This window comes from Odocoileus virginianus, chromosome 12 (assembly GCF_023699985.2).
Source record: "Odocoileus virginianus isolate 20LAN1187 ecotype Illinois chromosome 12, Ovbor_1.2, whole genome shotgun sequence".
NCBI lineage: Eukaryota > Metazoa > Chordata > Mammalia > Artiodactyla > Cervidae > Odocoileus > Odocoileus virginianus.
Window position 1 is genome coordinate 52,017,835 of NC_069685.1, and position 15,546 is coordinate 52,033,380.

General features: G+C 43.0%; 1 protein-coding gene across 2 annotated transcripts in view; it reads right to left on the reverse strand.

The window, feature by feature from the left end:
* TMEM233 (transmembrane protein 233) overlaps positions 1-14,885 on the reverse strand; it is a 43,678-nt gene extending 28,793 nt beyond the window's left edge. Inside the window, exon 1 of one of the 2 annotated variants that reach the window (XM_020899077.2) lies at positions 14,229-14,885. In XM_020899077.2, coding sequence (XP_020754736.1) covers positions 14,229-14,414 — 186 coding nt within the window. In that variant the 5' untranslated portion in view covers positions 14,415-14,885. The remainder of the gene's footprint in view (positions 1-14,228) is intronic. The other variant, XM_020899078.2, reaches the window with a different exon arrangement.
* Positions 14,886-15,546: the final 661 nt, after the last annotated feature.

The following is a 15,546-nucleotide window of genomic DNA, read 5'->3' on the forward strand; positions in this document are numbered from 1 at the left end:
GCATCAGGTGCCCTCACTACATGGGTAAGAGAACAAACAGGTGGACTTAGCTATGGAAACCAGTATGGAGGTTCTTAAAAAAATTAAAAATAGAACTACTACATGAGGGCTTCCCTGGTGGCTCCGTGGTGAAGAGTCCACCTGCTAATGCAGGAGACACAGATTCTCTCCCCCAGGAAGATCCCATATGCCTTGGAGCAACTAAGCCCGTGTGCCACAACTATTGAGCCTATGCTCGAAAGCCAGGAAACTTCAACTACTGGACCTGCGCGCCACCGCTGCTGAAGCCTATGCACCCTAGAGCCTGTGCTCCACAAGAGATGCCACCACTATGAGAAGCCTGCACACTGCAACTAGACAGTAGCCTCTGCTTGCTGCAACTACAGAAAAGCCCATGTAGCAATGAAAATCCAGCTCTGCTAAAAATAAATAAATAAAATTATTTATTAAATAAATAAATAAAAATGTTAAAACATTCTGTATCACCCTGGTAGTTCAGCTGGTAAAGAATTTGCCTACAATGGAGGAGATCCTGGGTCGACCCCTGGGTTGGGAAGATCCCCTGGAGGAGGGCATGGCAACTCACTCCAGTATTTTTGCCTGGAGAATCCCCAGGGACAGAGGGGCCTGGTGGGCTACAGTCCCTGGGGTCGCAAAGAGTCGGACACGACTGAGCAATTAAGCACAGCACAGCACAGCATACCTGGAGAAAGAACTACTACCTGATACAATTCCACTTGTGGGTACATACCCAGAGGGAATGAGAGCAGGATCCTGAAGGGACATCTGCACTCTCATCTTCAGAGCAGTGTTATTCACAAAAGCCAACATATGGAAGCAACCTAAGGGACCATCAACTGATGAATGGATAAAGAAGATGTGGTACACATACACATACAATGGAACGCTATTCGGCCTGGCGAAAGAAGGAAATCCTGCCATTTGCAACAATATAGATGGACCTTAAGGGAGTTATGCTAAGTGAGATAAGTCAAGCAAAGAAAGACAAATACTTTATGATATCACTTACATGTGGAATCTAAAAAAGGCAAAGTCACAAAAACAGAGGTAGAGTGGTGGTTACTAGGGACTGGGAGCTGGGGAACAGGAGAGATGTTAAGTGTACAAACTTGCAACTGGTAGACGAGTAAGTCTTGGGACCTAATCAGAGCATAGAGATTATAGACAATACTGTAATATAAACATCAGACTCTAAATATCTAAGATCTAAGAGACCAGATCTTAATTATTCCAACCATGAGAAAAGAAAATTACATGACATAATAGAGGTGTTAACTAATGCTACAATGGCATCATATTGCAATATAGAAATGTATCATACCAGAATGATGTGCACTTCAAACTTCCACAAAATTACATGCCAACTAGATTTCAAAAAAAATATTTTAAAGTAGGCTTACATTAGTGCAGGCAAACTTCTGCTTAGGTAAAAACCCAGTAAAACTTAGAACCAAAATAACTAAACTGCTGATATTTTCCAATCATTTCCTTTGGGCAGGAGCTGTGCTAAGCTGTGGTTTCTCTATCCTTAGAGATTCTCAAGACTAGAACACATCAGAATAAAAAAACATTTTTCTTAAGCGAACGATTGAGCTGACAGTTTCAGCTAAATAAGAACAAATGATTTAGAAGTAGAACCACCTTTCAATGTGGAAAAGAATTCACTTGTTATCACTTCTTCCTCCTCCTTGCTAAAGGTTTGCAGTATCTTTAGGAAAATACTTATTTCAGACTAGAAATAAGGTCTAAACATTTATTATAGAAAAATTGGAAAAAGTAAAAACTTATTATAGTAAAATCTGAAGTTATAATAGCCAAAGGTTACCAAGATTTACCAAGTATCCTGCAAATATTGGGGCTTCCCTAGTGGCTCAAGATGGTCAAGAATCTGGGGAAGGGAGGTGGGAGGGGGTTCAGGATCGTGAACACATGTACACCCACGGCTGATTCATGTCAGTGTATGGCAAAAACCACTACAATACTGTAAAGTACTTAGCCTCCAATTAAAAAAAAAAAAAAAGATGGTCAGAAATCTGCCTGCAATGCTGGAGACCTGGGTTGGGAAGATCCCCTGGAGAAGAGATGGCAACCCATTCCAATATTCTTGCCTGGAAAATCCCAGGGACAGAAGGGCCTGGCAGGCTACAGTCCATGGGTTCGCAAAGAGTTGGATACAACTGAGCGACTAAGCACAGAGAACAGATAGCGATAAACAATGTTGTGGTCGTTTCAGGTGAGCAGCAGAGGGACACAGCCAGACATATACATGTAGATGTGCGAACACTTTTAATGGCTAAAGATAGCGTAATCTTATCGTGTATACCACTTTATAGTCGCCCCCCTCACTTTATCTCTTACTTTCAACATTCCCCTGTATCATAATTCACAAACATGATTCTAACAAAATATTCTATGTTTTAAATGAATGTATTATAATTTACTTAGTCACACTCCTCTGCTGGAATCACTATTTATCTCCATCTTCAAATTTTCACACTTAAACCACAACAGTGACAGATATTAATTAAGCAATTACTCTGAGCCAGGCACCATGATTCATGTTTATTAACTCACTTTATAATTCATTTCATCACTAATGCTCAGATGAACATCTAATATATAAGGTTATGCCTCTCCATTTAATTTTTAAAAATTTTAATCTCTTGGTGAAGCTTTCTTTGTATAGCTTTTGCTTATTTCCTATGTTTATTTCTAGTATTTAACATTTTTATTTGCTATTTGTGACTATGCCTATATTTTGATCTACTGAGTCACCGATACTGAACTCCTAATTTTCCAATGTGTTTTCTTTTCTTTAAAACATCTATTCTGTCTTTCAAAACCAGCCTCATCTTCACTATTCCTTTATCTCTGGTACATATTTGGCCAATGGTAAGTAAGTAAGGTTTTCTCCCTTTCAGCCTCTCTGTCTCTCTGTTCCTCCCTCCCTCTTCTCTCTCACAGACACACACACACTCACATACCTGTGCCAACTCAACATCAGTGCCTAAACATAATCCGAGATACTTAAATATCCAGGTGTAACAATTCACTTTACATAGATCAGTACTGTCTTAGATCCCAGACTCCTAGACAGTAAGTTCCATCAAAACAGTTTGATGGATACAGGCACTCAGTAAATATTTTTAGTAATAATGCTTGAATTTTCAGAGGACTCTGGAATTTGTTTTGGTTTTGCTTGTTTCTAAGTTTCTTTGCCTAAAGGTAGTGCTGGGGATTCAAAGACTAGACTTTCAGATCATAAGGCAAGTTTCCTCATCATCACCATTTATCCATTCAAGATGATCTGTCATCTTATTGGGCTTCTGGGCTGTTGCTCTTCATAAATATCTTCATGGACAAGTGAAGAATTGTCCTTTTGCCTATCACTAAAATAAAACTAGAGAGAAATTCTGCCAGGCTTGATTGAGAGTATTATACAAATGCTTCTTATATGGATGAGGCAAGTCTATACAAAGAAAAAGCTCCCAGGACATCAAAGCTGTGTTCCTATCAAAGGGCAAACCTAGCTATCTGATTTTAATGCTTCAAGAGGCCAGACTGTGAACTTTATGGTGGTGATGACTGTCATGTTTGACTTTTGTCCACTAGGGTCACCTTTGCAAGCCTTGTTTCTTCATGGATAAGTGGAAATAACAACTTTCTTGTGTATCTCCCTGGAATTTTGAGAAACAAGTAGAATTGTATCCAAGTGAAAATGCTTTGAGAAGTAAATACTTATGGACAAATGTAATAATAATGGCAATACCACAGTGTCAAAATTATCCAGAACAAAGAACAAATGAAATTATCAGAAGAGGGAGGTAACTATAGGGGGTGTCCTTTAGTTTGGGGAATAGAAGGCATGAGATAAGGGATAAAAGAAACAAGAGAGCCAAGTTTCTGAATTCCATATGTAGGAAAAAAGATAATGAGAGAGGAAGACCATCAGCCAGAGTCTGGTTAGTGAGATCCATTACAAATATGTGTTGAGCACAATATAAAAAAAAAAACAAAAAATGAGATCTAAATAGATATTTCTTCAAAGGAGACATACAAATGGCCAATAGGCACATGAAAAGTTGCTCAACATTGCTAATTACTGTAGAAATGTAAATCAAAACTACAATGAGGTATCATCTCATACCACTCAGAATGGCCATCATCAAAAGGTCTACAGATAATAAATGCTGGACAGTGTGCAGAAAAGGGAACCCTCTTACACTGTTGGTGGGAATGTAAACTGGTGCAACCACTATGGAGAAGAGTATGGAGGTTCCTTAAAAAATTAAAAATAGAACTACCATATGATCCAGCAATCATACTCCTGGGCATATATCTGGAAAAGATAAAAACTCTAATTCAAAAAGATACATGCACCTCAATGTTCATAGCAGCACTACTTACAACAGCCAAGGCATGGAAGAAACCTAAATGTCCATCAACAGATGAATGCGTAAAGATGTGGTGTGTGTATACACACACAGAGAGATGTACAGATGTAATGGAATATTACTGAGCCATAAAAAGAATGAAATAATGCCATCTGCAGCAGTATGGATGGACCTAGAGATGATCATACTAGGTATCTGAAGTCAGACAGAGAAAGACAAACACTATTTATCACTTATGTGTAGGAGTTTTAAAAAATTATACAAGTGAACTTATATACAAAATAGAAAGAGACTAACAGACATAGAAAACAAACTTATAGCTATGAAAGGGGAAAATTGGGAATCTGGGTTTAACAGATGCACACTACTATAATATAATACACAGAAGAACTATACAAAAAAGATCTTCGTGACCCAGATAAACACGATGGTGTGATCACTCACCTAGAGCCAGACATCCTGGAATGCAAAGTTAAGTGAGCCTTAGGAAGCATCACTACAAAGCTAATGGAGGTGATAGAATTTCAGTTGAGCTATTTCAAATCCTAAATGATGATGCTCTGAAAGTGCTGCACTCAATATGCCAGCAAATTTGGAAAACTCAGCAGTGCCCACAGGACTGGAAAAGATCAGTTTTCATTCCAATCCCAAAGAAAGGCAATGGCAAAGAATGTTCAAATTACCACACAATTGCACTCATCTCACACGCAAGTAAAGTAATGCTCCAAGGCAGACTTCAACAGTACGTGAACCATGAACTTCCAGATGTTCAAGCTGGTTTTAGAAAAGGCAGAGGAACCAGAGATCAAATTGCCAACATCCACTGGATCATCAAAAAGGCAAGAGAGTTCCTGAAAAACATCTACTTCTGCTTTATGGACTACACCAAAGCCTTTGACTGTGTGGATCACAACAAACTGTGGAAAACTCTTAAAGAGATGGGAATACCAGACCACCTGACCTGCCTCCTGAGAAACCTGTATGCAGGTCAAGAAGCAACAGTTAGAACTGGACATGGAACGACAGGCTGGTTCCAAATCGCAAAAGGAGTACGTCAAGGCTGTGTATTGTCACCCTGCTTATTTAACTTACGTGCAGAGTACACCACACGAAATGCCAGGCAGGATGAAGTACAAGCTGGAATCAAGATTGCCGGGAGAAATATCAATAACCTCAGATACACAGATGCCACTACCCTTATGGCAGAAAGTGAAGAAGAACTAAACAGCCTCTTGATGAAAGTGAAAGAGAGTGAAAAAGTTGGCTTAAAACACAACATTCAGAAAACTAAGATCATGGCATCTGGTCCCATCACTTCAAGGCAAATAGATGGGGAAACAATGGAAACAGTGAGAAACTTTATTTTCGGGGGCTCCAAAATCACTGCAGATGGTGACTGTAGCCATGAAATTAAAAGATGCTTGCTCCTTGGAAGAAAAGCTATGACCAACCTAGACAGCATATTAAAAAGCAGAGACACTACTTTGCCAACAAAGGTCCCTCTAGTCAAAGCTATGGTGTTTCCAGTAGTCATGTATGGATATGAGAGTTGGACTATAAAGAAAGCTGAGCACAGAAGAAATGATGCTTTTGAACTGTTGTGTGGCAGAGGACTCTAGAGAGTTCCTTGGACTGCAAGGAGATCAAACCAGTCAATCCTAAAGGAGATCAAGCTGAACATTCATTGGAAGGACTGATGCTGAAGCTGAAACTCCAATACTTTGGCTACTTGATGCAAAGAACTGACTCATTGGAAAAGACCCTGATGCCGGTAAAGACTGAAAGCAGGAAGAGAAGGGGACAACAGAGAATAAGATGGTTGGATGGCATCACCAACTCGATGGACATGAGTCTGAGTAAACTCCAGGCGTTGGTGATGGACAGGGAGGCCTGGCGTGCTGCAGTCCATGGGGTTGTAAAGAGTTGGACACAACTGAGCAACTGAACTATATATAAACGAGATAAAGAAAGACCTATTATATTGCACAAGGAACTATATTCAACATCTTGTAATAACCTATAATGGAAAAAAGTCTGAAAAAGAATATACACACACACACAGACACACACACATATATACACATACATAAAACTGAATCACTTTGCTGTATACCTGAAACTTTATAAATCAACTATACCTCAATAAAAAAAATAAAAGGACATGATCTGATCAGGAAAAAAAAAAACCCATTTTGCTGGGAAAAAGGTGGAGAGGTGGGTCTCCACACAAGAACGTTAGTGAGGAAACTCTATTCTTGTTCTATCAACATGGGTCAACTCATTAAAAGGAGAACCAGTGTATCACTAAGAACAGTATTTTTGTGTTGTGTGGCATATTAGCCTTAGAATCAAAAGATGCTTGGCAACATGCTTAGTAAATGCACCATGCTACATTTTCTGACCAAGAGCCACAAGAAACAGTGGTTGGTCAAAGGTTTCAGGAGACTCCCAAGGAAAGGAAACAGTACACTTTTGCTTAACGTAATATTTGTGTTCTCAATCCATCCCTCCCATATTCCTTACTTCTTTTAAAAAAATAAACTCGTTAATATTGAGCAGAACCAGTTGTTTGAGAAGCATGGTTTTAGAAAATCTGGTTTAATTCTTGAACTTGCAAAAATGGAAAGTAGGTATATACAGGTTCCTGTACTGAAAGCATCATACTTCTGGAAAAGCAGCTTTGAATTGAAGAAAATCAGTTGAGAACAGAAACCGATTTCCAAAGGTGGATCCATTGGCCTGTGGTGTGGGGATGTTGGTGGATGCCAGATGAGCCAGCAAAACTATCCTTGAGAAGTAAGCCTTGGCTAACTTCTCAGCAACCCTTGGCATTAGCCTGACTTTCCTGGATGTTTTTCAAGAAAGTTTTGGCAGAAATGCAGAACACAGAGGGGAAGGGAGGGCAATCCTCAGAGATAAAGGTAGGAACACATTTAGGCCTCTGGGGCCATTCATTCATTCATCCATCCATCCATTCATCAGACATACGTTACTTACTAACCATGTGCTCAGCATTGTGCTAAGTACTACAGCCAACAGTGCAGCTTCAAGAGGCTCAAGGACACAAACTGGTGCAAAGAAGGAAAGTACTCTGAGAGAAATCAATTCAAAGTGTAGGTTGAGGGGACACAACCTAGGGTGAGGGCAAGAGGTAATCAAGGACTTCACAAAGGAGGCAGTTTTCCAGCTAAACTTTGAAAGAGGAGTGAAACCTGCATTTTAACAAGCTCCTCAAGTGGTTAAATTTTGAAAAGCACTGTTCTAGGATGTGAGTCCTCCTACCTAGCCTTCTCTTGAGGACTATTTAAAGGTGTCCTCCGAAGTCACCATTAAAATTCATTACAAGTCAGATGTAGCTTGCTTATAAATTCATGACAAACTGCACCTCAGCCATGGCATGTTTCGCCAACTTATTTAACAGCTGCTGTTTTGTTACCTGGGCAATGTTTAACAACTCTAGGAGGGACTTTTCTTTCTTTTTTTCTTTTTAACAACAACCAACAACAAAAACATCTTTACTATGTAAATTTTCAAGCATATTAAAAAACAACAGAACAATATACAAATCTCCACGTTCCCATAACCCAGCTTCAACAACCATTCATTAGTGGCCAATCTTGTTTTTATCTATATCTCCCATATTAGGTTATTAGAAAGTCATTATAAAATTTTATCAGTATATTAAAATGACATTTAAAATGTGTTTTCTTTTATAGGAACACACAGATTAACATCTTGTACCTCTAATAATCTAGGACTATTGAAAAGATCTATTGAAAGGACCCCAATAGCAGTTTAAAATCTATATTCCCAAATTCCAAATGTCAGTGGCCACCCTCTGCCACATACTGAGAAAACTTATGAAAGTAGCCATCAAGGCAGGGGCTGCCTGGGACATGTGCATATCTAAAACCTATGGGTATTAATAACAAAGCTGTCCAACAAAGCCAACAAGCTTCAGGCAAGGTCTTTGTCATCTGAGACCATCTTAACATTCTTCACAGCTTCAAGTACAGGAATTCATATGGAATAAGTCACAGGTGTCCATAATATTGATATTCCATTTCACAGCTGACAGTAATGTAGAAAGAACCACAGAAAGAAGACAGAAATCAACGGAGGACCGAATGAACTATAATACTTAAGAGTTTCAACGTAAAAGCAATGGCAAGCATCCTGGGTCAGCTACCTGAACACCAGGATCTGTTATTTCCAAGCTCTGCCTTGATCACTGCAAACAAACAAAATAAAACCCCCAAACCCCACACAAGTAATAACTCTCCTCTGAACCTGTGAAAATCCAGTTGAAACCCAGTTTCGATGGACAAGCCCTGGTGGAACCTGGGTCAGATAGAATATCCAGTTTGGTCTGTCTTTCATTCTGCGGATACTTACTTTCTTTTGCCCACAGACTTCGTCTTTCAGAGCAGGTGTGGTCAGGCTCTGGGCAGGGCTGTGGCTTACTGTGTCAGCCCACGACCAGATAATGGGTTTTGACAGTGGCTTCAGATCATCATCCATCATCAACTGCATCTTCCGCTGGTTTATGAAACCTGCTGCCTTGTTTTGAGGATTTCTCTTTGCCTTTTTTTGGTGTGCTGGAGCTGTTTCCTTGATCTGTTGTCTTTATGTTTCCTGATTTACTTCCTTGTATTAGGGGAGCACACCCTCCCATAGCTTTCTAAGGAAAGATACATGTCGGACTTCTTTTTGAGATCTTGAATGGCTCTAATTAATGTTTACCATTAGATCACAGCAGTTATTTATTCCAGTGACACACTTACTTGTCATTGCTTTTATTTTTTAATCAAATTTGCTAGTCTCAATAAAAATAAAAAAAGTTACTGGAAAAGGTAATGGTTTGTATCCCTAAAATATATGCATCATCATCTTTAACACTAAATTCTAGCTGTGTTTTAGGTAATGCCATGAAATCATTTAAATTTTACTATTTAATTTCCACAACAGCACCTGACTTGGTACCCTCACAACCCTTGTTTTACAGGATTAAGAAATCAAGCCTCAGAAAGACTAAGACAGTTGCATGAGATTACAAATGTAGCAAAAAGCACAAAAGGCTTTGAACCTCACTGTTCGGTACCTAGACAGATTCTGTGGGTGTGAGGAAGAAATTCTATTGAAAAAAGGCTTATAATTCACCTAATTAAAATTTATTGGCTATTATGTATTCATACTTAGAGTGACTAAATTGGTTCACCTAGGCAAGAGACTGTATCATATCATAAAAATGGAGACTTGGCATGGACTTGCTTTCTGTCTCTTGAGCCAGGTAGCAAATTCCAGCTACAAAACTAATATTACTAGACAGAGACCTCAACCGAAATTTGCCAACACTCTTGCAAATTTTTTCTTGCAGATCCAGGAGGGGAGAGACCTTGCTGATCTTATTTATCACTTGATAAAGGTAAAGGAGTATATTAATGCTTGGAGTGTTAGTTGCTCAGTGTATCCAACTCTTTGCAACCCCATGGACTGTAGCCCGATAGGGTCCTCTGTTCATGGAATTCTCCATTCAAGAATACTGGAGTGGGTAGCCATTCCTTTTCCAGAGGCTCTTCCTGACCTAGAGATTGAACTCACATCTCCTACATTGCAGGCAGATTCTTTACCTTCTGAGAAACCAGGAAAGCCCAGCGAAGTGTGGAAGACTCTGGCATTTAGTAATAGTGCTCAGTAAATATTTGTTGAGTGAACAACCAATCTTTTTCCAGGGTAAAATTCATGTGGACAGTCTCCACATTCCATCTTTCATATGGAATAAACAGATAGCCTGGAATGGGCAGGAGTACAACGAATGAGACCTGAAAACCACTCTGGGCTCCACTTTCCAAGTCATGTGCCCCATCTGTATGGATGAGGGGTGCTATTTTCAAATTTACATATGTAATATGGGCTAGCAGTGATCCAGCCTGAAGGAAATTCATGAGATATGTATGTGTCCTTGAAACTGAGTATAGGTTAAGCATACTTTTTTTTTTTACATTTTTTTTTTTTTTTTATGTGCACCATTTGTCAAGTCTTTATTGAATTTGCTACAACATTGCTTCTGTTTCATGTTTTGATTTTTTTGGCTGTGAGGCTCCCTGGCCACAGATGGAAACTGCACCCCCTACAGTGGAAGGTGAAACCACTGGGACCACCAGGGAAGTCCCTAAATGCACTTTCAACAAATAGATTTTTAGTACTTGGGGAAGCAAAGACTTCCATGTCCCTGCTTCTGGCAATGTTTGACCCACCAATATTCTGACAGACAAGCCATACTATACCAACTCTTTTCAGTGGTGAACTCCTCACAACCCCCAGGACTCCCTTAGTTCTGCCTGGGATGGTGGAAAGACTGCAGATGCCAACAGCTTGAAGAACACTCTTCTCAAATGTGTATTTTTCAAAGAGGTTTTATGATTCCCTAGCACCTACTTCAACTTTGTGATTTGATAGAAGGCTTCTCAGACTTGATTTAATAAATAAAGATATTGATTGTTTTGAGTTTCCTGGCTCTTTTTACAGTTCTGGGAATGAATTACATTGAGGCTTGTCAATATTTATGTCAGTTTGCATTATCTCCCTGTGTTTCTTGATTGGAGTGCTACTGATGTTTGGGGTGGGTCAGTTCTTCATCGTGGGGACAGTCTCCAGCATTGTAGGATATTAATATTCTTATCCCTCCCCCCCCACAAATGCCTGTAGTGCCTCAAATCACTGATACACACAGATATTTCCCACATAGTTCCAAGCACCTCCATGGGGAATGGCACCCCTATTTAGTGCCTCAACTGATCACAAATTACAGATGACTGAGATTTGAAAATAGCCAGGATTGAACATCACCAGACTCCCCAGGGAAAGCATACACCTGGCAGTTGGTCAGCCATCCTCCTCTTTATGCACCCTTCCACTTCCTCTTTATCCTTTAGAGTCTTTATTATGAAACCTGTCAAACTGAGGTCTGCACTGTTTCAAAGGGAAAATGCTTCCAGTACCTTAGAGGCAGCACAATGTGGAGGGTGTAGGAAGCTTAGTTTGACGTTAGTTTGACGTTCTGTTTGTTTTCATACATGACATATGATGTATCCAGGCTCCAAATCTATCCATCTGTCTGACAGTTATTGCCTGTACCAAGTGCAACGCTGGTGGCTTAACACACTTTTATTCTCTTTTATCCTGACAACATTTTTGCCACCTTTTAAAATGCCTTTTACATTCTCATTTTCTAGATGAAGAAGCCAACACTTTAAAAGGGTATACATAAAGCTGATCCACTTCGTTGTACAGTAGAAACTAACAACACTATAAAGCAATTACACTTCAGCAAAAAAAAAAGGTATGAAATTTGGTCAGTAAACTTTCTGATTCCAGTATCTATTTTCTGACAATAGGATGGTCTCTTGCTGTAAATCAAGTGAAAAGTCTTGCAGGAGTGAATGGAGATAGGAGGGCCAGAAAAAGGTTTCTATTCAAAGCACATAGAAGTCTTATCCCCCAGGACACACCAAGTGGCATCATTAACGTTCAACCTGTCACCACCAGCTGGAGTTCCAGCTCATCTCAGATGAATGTGGGATGGGGGCGGGGGGGAGCCTCTGCAGGCAGTTTTCTACTTGGCACTGGGAAAGGAGTAAATTGGCTGTTGATTCATTAATAAACCAGGATAGTGTGTGGGCACTAATACCAGTCAATTCTCTGCTACTGCCTAGAGAATGTGGCTGCTACACCTCCCCTTCCTGCTTTGCTGCAAAAAACCATCCAAGACAGGATATCTCAGGAGAGGAAGGAAGAGAGGAAACTGACTGGTTGGTCCTAAGGAAACTGATACGGTGGTTCCAGGGTTCCAGCACGGGATAAAGTAGCAGGAGGAGAATAGACATTGTGACCCATTCACACCATTCATACACTCATTCATTCATTCACTTTGTAATATTTCTTGGGCATCTACCACTAGCCAGATTTTCTTCTAGGTGAAGCTACACCAACAAAAAAAAAACAAACAAATACCCCTGCCCTCATAGAGCTTATATTCTAGTGAGGGGACACAGACAATAAGCATATTAATACATGGAATAATATATCAGACAGAGACAAGCACTCTGAGCAAAAAATTGCAGGCAAGGGAGAATAGAGCTTGCGAGTGTGTGTGTGTGGGGGTAGGGAGGTTGATTTTAAAACAGTGATCAGAGAAGCTCTCAGTAAGTGACATGTGAGTAAAGATCTAAAAGGACCACCATGCTGGGCCCTGTTCCAAGAGGTTCCCACTTTATCTCATTAACACAACCACCCTGAGAAATATGGCTATGATTATCCCCACTTCACAAAGAGGCTGAGGTGAAGAGAGATGCAGTGATATCCGGAGATCACACAGCTAATACATGATGGAACTAGGTAGGATTTGAACCCAGGTAGTCTGAAGTTCAGCGGCTGAACCCTTGAATGTTGGTGCAGACAGCCTACAAACGGGGTATGAGGGCAAGCTGTGAGTGCAAATGAAGCCTTCGTGTGCACCCAGGAAGCCAGTACAGTGCCACCCATGGGCAACTGTGGCTGGACTTGCAGGGAGGAAGCGGGTAGAGGCTCTTGATATTTACCGAGTTTACTGGGACTCTCCCGATCTGCGGCTGGGGAGCTGGGTCGGCGAGGTGGGTGAGTGGGGGAGGGAGCTCGCTGCAAGGGTTGACCTGGGCCAGCTGCCCCCGTCAATAAGGTTTGGACCTCACCAGAGCTCCTCACCCTCCTGGGTTCTCACAGAGCTCCCACCTGGGCGGCTGAAGAAGGTAGTGGAAGTGAGGGCAGGAAGTAGCACCAGCAGCTTCTACTGCAGAGAGAGGCACAGAGTTCACGGAGGTCAGCACAAAGGGCTAGCTGCAGGTGCCGGAGTCCCCAGTGCACTCCCGGGCCTGGAGGGGCGCCTGGGAGCCTTTGGGGAATGGCAAGAGAGGTGCAGAGAGACACGACTGAGAGACTGAACTGAAGAGAGGCGCAGATAGGGTCCCTGTGCAGCAAGTGAGAGAGGAATGACCAAGCGCTGGGATAGAGTAAAAGAGAGGAGAGCGCGCACACTGTTGCCTAGAGCGGCACAGGGGGAGCCGAAGAAATGCCTGGAGAGGGAGCAAGCTCCCTGGAATAGAGGGACCAAGAGGTGAAGAAGGGTCAGCTGGCGGAGGAAGGAGTGCAAAGGAGCTGGTGTCCCAGAGAGGGCGTGCTGAAGTGTGGGACCAGGGGTTGAGAAGACACTGGGAATCGCTTAGGGACCCTCAGAGGGTGGCCGGGCGGCACCCCCGGCGCAGCAAAGACAAGACAATGTGCTAAAATAAATAGAGACGGTGCTGCCGCTTGAGACCTGGAGCACCACAGAGGCCAGGAGGGCGCAGAGCCTGCGCTCTCAGAGAATGGGGCACGCTGTTGCTTTAAGAGTGGTGCACTTTGAGGCTCCAGAAGAAAAGGTTAAGGAGAAGTGGATGGGCGCCCAAGAATGTCGGAGGAGGCCGGGAGGGAAGCCGGAAAGTCAAAGGAAGAACTTGCTTGGGTTGGAGAGAATACACAGCACTGCTGGAAGTGGAAAGCCGCCCGGGTGAGGCTTGGTCACGGTTCTGAGCGCCTCCGGGAGCAGAAAGGCGGCACTGATGGTTGGAGGGAGAGTGTGGAGAGTCTGAGAAAGGTGAGCAGAGGACAGAAAAGCCCGGGTACCCCGGGCAGTGAGGAAGGGAGTGGTGAAGAGGGGAGAGTGTGAGGAGTCCCCACGAGGGGGTTCTGCCGCTCGGGTCTTCTGTGCCTGGCTGCTGCGGGTTCTAATTTACTCACCATGATGGAGAAGACTAAAGCCACGATGTTGATGGGGTACGCGGGGCAAAAACACGCGACGATGGCAAGCCACAGGTAGTTCTGGGGCTTGGGCACGTCCTCCTCGGTCTTGTCATCGTCAGTGTTGGCCTCAGGACTGCTGTCCAAAGCCCTCTTGACGTCCGAGCTGGGAGCGTACTGAGACATGGGCGAGGTTGGCCGTGCCGGGAGGCGCAGGAGCGCACGGTCGGCGCGGTCTGGGGCTTTGGCCGCAGGCTCCTGGCGAGTCGCTGAAAAGCCAGTGGTGCGGGACTCCAGGGAGACGTAATCTCACCCCTTCTGCGCCCTCCACTTGCACCTGCCTGGGCTCAGGGACCCGGGCCAAGAGTCTCCGGCACCGGAGGGAGGGAGAGAGCGAGGGCGTGGGGGAGGCAGCGGGGAGGATGGAGGGAGCCAGCCAGCCGGAGAAACAGGGGAAAGGCACCCCTTTAGGACACACCCAGGGGCCATCAAGCAGACACAAAGACTTACAGGTTGAGAGTCTTACAGGGAAGGGAAAGGGAAGACTCTTTACACGGCAGACTGACTGACCTACAGGCGGAAGATGACCAGCTCCTCTTTTAAAGCAGCTGAATTTGAATTCATCCAGCATCACAGGAGGCAACCCAACTCTATCCAGTTGGGCACCCAGCCCTACTACCCAGGAGGTAGCAGACTTACTGCTTCCTCTTGACTTTAGTGATTTGCTTTCCCGGCTCTATGATCCTTCTTCTAAGAGTTTGAACACTGAGCCTCACTGATTTCTCTTCCCCAGCTGGTGGGCAGGGAGCAAGGCGCTCAGTCTGGGGCACTAACACACCGCCGAGGGGGCCTCTGGAGACTGGTGTGTCCACAGGCAGCAGGCACCGCCCAGGCAGGGCCTGTCCCAGCACCCTCTACTTTCTCCCAAGTGTGCCGTCAAGGAGTCCTTCTCCTCTCCACTTTTCCACCTTGGAGGAGAGAGAAGCAGGTAGATCTAACTTGTGCAAACAAGCCAGGTGGTTACTTGGGATGGACAGAAGAGAGAGGGGTCCACTTTGGGAACTGGAGTGAGGGTAGTTGAGACAGATCAGCACCTGAGCAATTCATGAAAGATGGTATGGACCAGAACTGGGGCTCCAAACCAGATGTAGTGGGGCAATCATCACATCTGAGCTGAATGACCTCAGAACACTTCCCTCACCTTGCTGACCGCCAATGTTTTCATCCAAAAGAAATGATAATAATAGTGGAATAATGAGAGTCCCTGCCTCATCACAGATATTGTTAAAGACTATGAGACTGCATGTCAAGTCAGGAG